The following is a 10,127-nucleotide window of genomic DNA, read 5'->3' on the forward strand; positions in this document are numbered from 1 at the left end:
TTTTTTCTTTTTTTTTTTTTTTTTTTCTTCTGCCAGGTCATTCTGCAAACAGCGAGCAGCCATTGAAAAAGAGTACGGTCAGGTAAGAACTGGTTCTTCATGTACTGCTTTTAGGATATAGATAATCCATAGAGATTTTTATGAAAAGGGACAAAAACTTGAACAAGAGTAGTCCAGAGCCAGTGCACAGTATAGGTTTTCTAAATAAAGTCAAGTTGAAAGTCCACTACACTTCATTTCAGGCTAGCGGAAATGTTTGTGAGTTGAATGGCCCTCTGCCTTGTATATTCCGGGGTCTCCAGCAGCAAGTGCTTGAGAGATGAAAGAAGCCAGCGGTAAAACCTGGGAGGGAGAGAGGGGGATGCAGCCCTGACAAGCCCACCCGAGACCCCTGCAGAGCCCACCATAGAGAGTATCAGATGGGCTGTGCAGCATCTATGGTGGGCTCTGCAGGGTCACGCTCACGTGGGTCCTGTATCCAGCGCGTCACTAAGCCTCGCGTTCATCCAGCGCATCACTAAGTCCTGCCCCCAGCGGGTGACTAAGCCCAAAATCCAATTCATATACTGTTCTGAATTGCTGTATAACTGTATTACTTTGATTTGTAGTCCCCCCCCCCCCACAGCTCGTGCCATTCTGCATTAGAGTGTAAGCTCCTCTGTCAGAGACTGATGTGACTGGCTCAGTGTGGTGGGCGGCGGTGCAAGGGGATGGCTTAAAGCCATGTAAGGGGCCCCAAAATTTCTGTTGGCTGCCCTGTTGGCAACACTTTATATTTTCTATAGCGCTCCAGCCAAACATTACTATTTTCTTATTGTGGAGAATTACATTCCTTTCCTGTCCTGCAGACATGACACTGAGGCAAAATTTCAGTGTTCAGAGTTGGTAGTAAAGCAGGTGATGTATTGGGATATACCCATTCACTGTGTTTGCTGACAAACCATTTTGGATTTCCTCTATCTTTCTTTCTGTTTAGGTGACCTCTGTCACATAAGCTGGAAGCGAGAGGAAATCTTCCCCAATGGGGGCACAAACAATCATAAAACCCTCAGAGTTCTAGCCTGTCCCCTCTCTATCCAAAACCTCGAAACATTTTGACTTTAAAGGAACATGTATAGGGGCTGCCATTTCTGGCCTACATCTGACAATCATGCTGACACATTGGCTTCAATACTTTCCAAGTGACTGGCCTGAAAAAAATGTGGAGATATGGAACACGGACACTTTTCTGACACTCATTTTATAGCATGCATGTTATAGATAAGCAACTCAAAATATTGAAGTAAGACATAGTCAGACAAAGACTTTCAATTAGTTTTCAATAAAAACTGTTTTTATGCAAGGCAACCCGTCTTTGGAAATAGAACACCTAGCCAAGCAACTATCATTTTCAGAAGACAGACACCAGTGGGAGCCCACATACTTCTCTAATGACCCTTTTAACCCTACAGTGTATAGTGAAATAACCTCCCAACCGGTTTCAGTAAAATCAAATATGTTCCTTTACAACACCTGACCTTTTTCTGTAATTAATAATCGAGCCTGCCAGCTTTTACTTTAACACTAGCAGGAACTGAACTATAAATCATGGTGCTCCTTATTAATACTTTTATATAAAGTCCTGTAGGTCTCCAGCCCCGGTATGAGGCTGTCCAATACATAGGTCCTAAGTCTTCCTGAAATAAGTAACCATATATTTTGCTTATTGCTCTTGTGGCTTTCTGATACATTTGGCTTAACTGTATTTGTATTTTTATCTTTCAAAGTATTTTATTAATTTTTCCAGAATATAATAAAACAATAAGATAGCACATGATGCACAAACAGTATAGCATACAATTGCATTTCAGAGTCTTCCACATTAGCATAGTCAAGTAGTAAGAGGGGATCACTAGAAACCATACACACAATGCATAATAATTCTGTGAAACAGAACATATCTATCCACCTACTCTTGCCAAATTATCCCCCATCAGCAAAAACAAAATCAAGACAGTCTGAGAGGAATATCAGGCATATGGATCCACCTGTGTCTGAAGCAAACATTTGTTATGATCTCCTCCATATCTATATAGATAGACTTTCTGTCAAACATCAATGTACTAAACAGCTCACGTGTGCAAGCCTAAAGAAGAAAGAAACAGACAAAAAGAAGAGGAAAAGGAAATGGATACTAAAAGAAGCTGAACAGCTTAAGAGTCCGAAAAGAGTAGATCCATCCCCGACCAAATAGCCTAACATCTATTTAAACATTAAACATAGTACCCAGAGAAAAAAATACCAGAAAAATTGTACAATGGAAATTACCCGTTTCCAGCACCCCTGTATATAACATCCAGGGGGTCCAGGTCAATTCAAAGCATTTTTTAGTATCTTGGAGGATGCTGTGAAGTTTCTCATGGACCAGCTTCTATTAGCTTCTATCAGTGAAATATTAAGTAAACCAGATGACACACGGGAACAACATTGATGCCAGACATCCAGTGGAATAACCGTTTCCAGGTCTTGTTCCCAAGCTAACATATAGGGTAATTTACTTTCAGTCTGTTTTGTATTTTTACGATCCCAAACACAAAACTAGCTGCTTAGTGCCTGCATCTTTGTGAACCATGTTCATGATGGCCTTCCCTCTGCTACAGAACTCCATTCTAGTAGCACCACCTGCTGTGGTTAGAGGTCTTATACTGCAGTGTTAACAAAGGATTTTAATTTTTTTTATTTTTTTTCATCAGCTTGCAAACAGTGTTAATGAACAACTCCAGGCAGCAAGTAAAGTCAGTTATAGTCCGTTATAAATCAGGACAGAGATCTCATCCCGACTTGGTTTACCCTTAAGCTGGCCATATACCTATAGATATCTGCAGATTTTCTATGGTCAGATGGAAAAAGTGCAACAGATTCCTCCATCTACATTAAACTGTGTGGCTGGAGGAATCTCCCACTTGGCCAAGCTTCATTATCTTGCTAGTCGGCCACGCTGGCTCTCAAAATACCTGAACAATCGGATTGGATACAAGATACTGTAGCATGGAGGAATCTGTTGCACTTTTTTTTTTTCTTCCAAGGTTGCAACGCTTGGGCACGATTAAATAATTTGTGCCAAAAAATTACCAGGAAGTGGGAAAAAAAGAAATTGTAAGTAAAATAAAAATGTTTAACTAATGAATGTAAGATTTCATATCCGCATGCAGAGCTGTATGCTGATGTGATTTTTGTTTTATTTATTTATTTTTAGTCAAAGGGGGTGAAGGTCCACTTTAGTAGCTTTGAGTCCCCTAGACCAGGGATGGCCAAACTGCGGCCCACCAGCTGTGGTGGAACTACGAATCCCAAATGCCTGATCCTGGCTCCCACAATGGTCAGTGCTCATGTCTGTCCCCTTGGTGTTCTTGCATCTAATGCAGGTCAACGGACTTGCATAAGATGTGATGTCAGCAGCCCATAGACCACAGGTGCCAAGGGAGAAAGAGGCAGAGAATCAGGTAAGTAATTATGCTTTCAAGCGCCTAGACTAAAATGTGCACTTAACCCCACTGCAATGGTATTTTTTATTTATTTGCCTGGAGTTCCTTTCTAAAGATTAATAAAATCCCCCAAACCTGGTGACCAAATTATACAAATATTGATGTGCAAACAGCTCTCCCATCCCACCCCTTTTCCCCTGTATTGGTAAGAGACAATCTAGAGAACATTTTTTTTATATATACAATTTTTAACTTCATGTCTACCTTAAATATGCATAATTTGCTGAACTACCATGAGAATGGAATTCTGAAACCCTTTGTAGCTGTTTACTTACAAGCACGGCGGTGGTCAAAAAGAAACTAAATACATCTGGCAAATTTTAGCTCTGTGAAATGGCACATAAACATCAGGGGTTTGGACAGAACAAGGGAACCACGCAGGGAATATCACACCAGTCTTGTTTACTCATCAGTCACCATGCAGACAGCTAGGAAGCATGGGGCGGGGGAACCAGTACAAAGCCTGTGTGGTGACATTAGCAAACTGCTTACCATGCACATCAACATTCACTTTAACATCTGATCCATTTAAAAAGACACAGTAAAACTGCTTTAAAGCTCAATAAAATGACTAATAATGTTATATTAGCCCAGTCTCCGTGTGTGGATCATTTCCACAGGAAATATAAAACTGCCTTTTATTATTTACTCATATTTTTACCTAAAAGAATCCTCTATTTAAACATTGTGGTTTTTCTACTTGTATCCTAGCAATGAATCTTTGGCCTGTGTCCTTTTTTGTCTTTCGGTATGCCATGAAAATTGATTGTTGAATGAAAAACAATTAAATTTAAACTCGGGCCACAACTTATTTTTCTAGTTGTAGGGAAGCCATTGTTCAGCATTCCAGCTTTTGAACTACCCAGCTTTTGAAGTCTCATAAGGCATTGCAAGACTCTGAGCTGAAGTTTGGCTACTCCTGAAGGATAGATTGGGGAAGGCTTAGAACATCTGTCAGGTTTATGTTGCTATCTGTGTCTCCCTATGGGCCCATTCACACCAGTGTGTTGTGTTGAATGGCACCCTAAAAGCATCTCCCGCCCGCAATGCAATTTTTCGTGCAGTACCGCAATTTCATGTGATGCGGTCACAAAAAGTGCTTGCACTAATTTTTTGTATCGCATTGTATTGTGATTCCGTGCGTTGTGGCGGCTGGGAGACGCGTTTGGGGTTCCATTCAAGTGATAACGAAATTCCCCTCCCTCATTGTTAATGTACAGTAGGTGTGTTGTGCAGTGAGTTAATCGCATGGGGCTGTGCGATTAATGCATCACACTGGTCTCTAACTCGTCCCTACATGTGTTACAAAAACCACTGAAAGATTGTGATAAAGATAATTTAAACTAGAGAAAGCATACAATTTGATCAAGCAGTGGCTTTAGGCCTTTAGCTGGCCTCCTATTAGAATTTAGGACGATTCTTGTGAATTGGCTGAAATTATAACAGTGGGTGGCCCTGCCAGCACCATCCGGATTGAACAAGAAAAATGTCAGTGTATGACAAGTTTAACTCTAGCCACTTAGAGCTGTCTGGTTTTTATTATTGCTTCCCTATAGGGCTATATTGTTGCTTCCCAATTTCCCCAGTGGGGCCACAGGAGTGAACTCATCCCTTCCCTATCCAAAACTAAAAATAATTGGGTGAACTTGGGCTTCTCTGTTAGAGATGAAAGCAGGGAAAAGCCCAGGCCTCTAAAATTAATGACAAACTATGAGGTAACTTTGACCATGAGTAAATTCATTCTTTAGTAAATACTGAATATGTAATTTTACCATTGCAACTCCAAAATTGTGAAATAAAAAGGGTGTATATTTGCAATGAAAATTATTTCCAGTATAGCCTATAGAAGAACTAAAGCTTTCTGGGTGTTCTTTTAGTTATTATTTTGGTGGGTGTATTTGGATGGGCAGGTAGAGGAAAAGAAAATAATTACCTTGTGTGTATTGCTCATCCCTTATGGCCTGCAATGTCTTTGCATGGATATCCTTTAAAGGCAAGTGTTCCTTAAATGGAGGACCACGGTCCGGACACTGACCGAGTGGCGCTTTCTGTCCGGACCGCAATTTCCAACCTGCACTGGGATATGGCTTGATAACAGTGAATACACTGGTGCACCTGCTTCCAGCCAGAACCCAGCGCATGCCCCCCCCGCTTCAGTCATTGGGTACTAGATCTTCTGTTGCCCTAACAACCAATGACATCAGGCAGGGCCGGCCGCTACAATAACAAGTGATCTGGGTGGCTGCATAGCTAGTACTAGTCTGCTATTGTGCCTAAGGTAAGGTTTTATGTCTGCAAGTACTTATGTTAGGCTTCAGATTGGTCCCTGCACAGCTTTTAGGATTATAGGCTTGGCTCTGTCATGACTTGCCTTCTAATCAGGATTAAAGCAGAACCTCATCCAAAAATAACAAGATAAAAATGAATAGCCCTTTAAAATATTTAAAAAAAAACACCTTTTTCTGCAAAATTCACCTTCAATACTTTGGTTTGCCCAAAGTACTCCTTTTTTTTTGCCTCAGTCTGATGACCAACATCATTCAGCCCACTTACTTTAAACTCGGGTCATCCTGGATCCACCCCCAGCCTGAGACACACAGCCTGTATAAATCAATAGCTGTATGGGTATTTACAGAAATCCCACAGTTTACATGCGTAACGGGTCTTTATGCACTGCACTGAAGGTAGGAAATACACCACGATGCGCGCTGCACGGCTCTCCTTCAGCTGTGTGCAAGAGCCCTCAGTGTTCAGTGTTGGGAGCAATTTCAGCAGATCCATAGACTCCTAAATCAGAAAGTTGCTAACAAGCCAGTTGTGCAATTTTTTAAAATAATATACGAGCTAGCTAGAAAAGCTTAATATTGAAGGTCATAATTTTCCTTACCAGTGTATTAGTATACATGCATGTTTTTCTTCTGCATCCCAATGTATAGTATGAGTATACAAGGGAATAAAATGTGCTTGAGTCTGCATTCATTTTAGTGTGAGCTTTTGCTAAGAGCATGTCATTCTGCTGAATACACCTTTTTCTGACTAAGTTTATGGTAAGATTTAGCACTCTGGTACATCCAGCTGCTTTTCACTTCAGTTTGTAAATCGAAATTGTACTAGCTCAACTGCATACAGTTGTGCTCAAATGTTTACATACCACTGGCAGAATTTTAGTAAAACGTTACTCTTTGATTGCTGCACCTAGCCACAGAACAGTCCACTAACTACACCAAACGGCACCTAGAGAAGCCTCAAAGCTCCTGAAACAAAGACCAATGTTGGAGTGATAAAACCAATATTAAACTTTTATGGCCACAACCATAAACATTGCAATTAGAGAGGAATCACCAAGGCCTATCAAGAACTATTATTAACCATCCCTACTGTGAAGCATGGAGTTGGATATCTGCTGTTTTGAGGGTTTGTAAGCTACAACGGCACGGGTAATGTAATTTAAAATTGATGGCAAGATGAATGCAGCAGATTATCAGAAATTAATGGCCAAACATTTGTATGAATCAGCTCATAAGCTGTGCATGGGGAGCCCTTGGACATTCCAACATGGCAGTGGTTTGTATATTGATTGTACTATTTTGTGATGCCTAAAAATGTAACTTGTGAATCGCATGAAAAATAAAAGAAATGTGTTTGCTCTGATTACTGATGTTGCCAACATCTTACAAATTCTGTCAAGGCTAATGTACAAGGACGACTCTATAAATTAATAGATGGCTATAAGTAATCTTTTCACAAATCTGGGCAATTGACAATAAGCATGTTATAGAATAACCCATAATCAGAGGTTAACTTCGGTGAAGACAACATGTCAAAATGATTGCGATCCAGAGATATTGGAAGTTAAAATTATAAAGAAAATACTACTTTCAAGCCTCCCTATTGGTCCTTGAAGCTGCCAAGCCCCTACATGGACCTGTAGGGGAGCTTGGAATCTGAGGTTGGATTCTGTCTAGAGCTCTAAATCTGAATTGATTGGACAGGTGGCTTTAGCTTGGTTACCTCTGCTTATGAGCGGTTTTCTTAACATTTTATAGTTTTACACCTGAAAGACTGTTGAAGCCACAGAGACCCCATTAACTGGAAGTGAAAGATCTCTTTTGACATTGGGATTTTGTTCTGTGGTCAGTTTAGAGACGCATGCTTATCAGAGTCCATCTGGGGTGGCTTCCAGAAGCATGTGACTTCCAGATGCAAATTAATTAGTTTTTTCTTTATTGATGACGGCCCAGCGAATTAAGATCTGCTGAAACATGAACTGATACAAATCTGATACAAATAATTAGCTGAGCAGGTACGAGTCAGTTCTGTATTCCTGTAGATGAATATATACATTGTTTATGTGTAAAAATAAACTCCAGATGTCAGAATAAACCATGCAGTTGGCCATCGGAAGGCCTGCCGCTTTTCTTGATTCCGAAAAAAAGGATTTCCAGAGCATCTTGCTGTTCTGACTGCTGAAGTAGAACGGTCTGGCTCAGAGGTTGTCCTGCAACAATGATTTCAAATGTGCTTGAGCTTGTTTTTGAGATGTAGATTAGGCCATTTCCAGCCATTAGTGTTTTTGTTCTGCTAAGATGCATAGACATAGTTTTGCAGGTCATGGGTTGCTTGTGTTCCTGTGTGAACTATGTTACTGGCAGTCGATACATCCCGTCTGGATTGAACCAATATTTGTATGACCAGTGCTGACCTCTGAGGCTGCTGGCACAGATCGGATGTGTAATGGAATGTGTATGCCTTGTGTGTGAGTGCAGAATGTGGCAGACCAGTGTTAGACCAGTGTGTTCCAGTAAATATCAGGAGTAGACAGAGGCTGTCTGTAAACATAATTTTTTTTCTGACCTTTTAGGCTCTCCAGAGACTGGCAAGTCAGTACCTTAAGAGAGACTGGCATCGTGGGAAGAATGAAACCCAAGAATGCAGGTAGGTGGGCTAGCTGTAAATTCTCTAAAGCCTTAGACTCTGGCCTAACAGTGCTGTTTAAGAAATGTTCAGCCAATATTGATTAGAAGCACATAAGAGTAAACACAATTTTAACACTCCATACCGCCACACTTTTTATTTATTATTATACAGGCTTTATATAGCGCTAACAGTTTGCACATCACTTTACAATGTAAGGAAGACATTACAATACAGTTTAAGACGAGATGGTAAGGAGGGCCCTGCCCGTGAGGGCTTACAATCTAAAAGGAAGGGGCAAGTGATGCACTTTGGCTCCTTCAAATAAAAGAACCCATTTCAATTCAGTTATGTATAGGGTTTATGACTGCTATAGAGAAAACACACTCCCAGTTTGGCAAATGCATGGAAAAAGGTATAGGTGATGAATGGGGTAACTCAGGAACCAGAGTTATCCTGGTACTGCCTATTAGCAGTATGCCATGACTAACATTTTTTTGAAAGAACAAGTTTGGTTAAAGAAAAAAAATCTAGGTTACCCTCTCTAGCCCCCTAACATAATCTAACCTAGAACCCCCTTTCTCCTCCCCACACAGGTTCTTTTTCTCTTCATAACATTGGGGCCCTCCATTGTTTACATACTCAGAAGCAGACAACACTGGAGATGATTTCTCGCCTATTTAGTACCTGCCCACAGACTTGAAGAGGGCTATAACAGGAGGTTAGAGAAGGTGGGCTTTTTTGTGAGTATGTACTTTTATTGTATTTTAAATAGAGACTTGGTCTGTTTTAGGTTTAATCTCCTGCACACGATCATTTATTAGAGCATGGGACAGCACTGCACGTTGATCAGGTTTAATTGCATTGCGTAATGACTTGAATCTAACAAATTGAGCTTGTGGATTGGAAGGGAGAGCGTAGAGATGACTATTAGTAAGCTGCTCTTCATTCACTGTTCGATGACGCTTGCTTGTATTACTTTAGTGCAGTGGAAAAGGGTAAATGGTCAGGGCTGTGGTAAGTGAAATGTGTGTCTGGTTTATTGAATCAGGCTGATCTGTTTGGATCGAGTTAGGCCTTACCATAAATGCAGATGCACAATACTTTTTTAGTACTTCAGCATAGTTTGTAGTTTAAATGGCATTTGTGAATCATTTATTTCACCTATCTTGATTGTAAATAGAGAGATGCTCACTTGGCAGAAGACGGTGGCATAATCCCACAGCAAATGGATGCTTTGTACTTTGGCCGACAGATAAATCTGGCAAATGGCATGAATACTGTAATGACAATCCGTCAAAGCACTAGTGATAGCAGCATAGGACATTTTTATTTGTTGTGTAATGAGAAAGAAGAGTACAGAGCTGCTGGTTTCAATTAAGGTTTCGCAAGAGTAATGAATCATGCTTCACAGACTTGAGCTTCTGTGCTTATTGTGATAAATACATAATTCTTTAGAAATGATTATGTTCTTTTGAGGTTATACTGTTTTTATTTAATTTGAAACTAAGTCTCACAGAGCCATAGTAAGAATAGTTTGTCATCCACCTCCCTGACATAATCAAAGTTTACGTGTCATCCACAATGGAAGCAGCCATGTTGTATAGTAACTAGCTGCAAAAGAATGTTGTGCAGCCATCTGGATTTGGAATATATATATATATATATATATAAATATATATATATATA

General features: G+C 40.3%; 1 protein-coding gene across 2 annotated transcripts in view; it reads left to right on the top strand.

The window, feature by feature from the left end:
• Positions 1-10,127, top strand: part of FCHSD1 (FCH and double SH3 domains 1) — a 75,673-nt gene that overhangs the window by 24,734 nt on the left and 40,812 nt on the right. For both annotated transcript variants that reach the window (XM_018554884.1, XM_018554883.1), the window contains exons 3-4: positions 37-82; positions 8,386-8,459. In XM_018554884.1, the coding sequence (XP_018410386.1) occupies positions 37-82; positions 8,386-8,459 (120 nt within the window). The remainder of the gene's footprint in view (positions 1-36; positions 83-8,385; positions 8,460-10,127) is intronic.

This window comes from Nanorana parkeri, unplaced genomic scaffold, assembly GCF_000935625.1.
Source record: "Nanorana parkeri isolate BGI_ZX_2015 unplaced genomic scaffold, ASM93562v1 scaffold176, whole genome shotgun sequence".
Taxonomy (NCBI): domain Eukaryota; kingdom Metazoa; phylum Chordata; class Amphibia; order Anura; family Dicroglossidae; genus Nanorana; species Nanorana parkeri.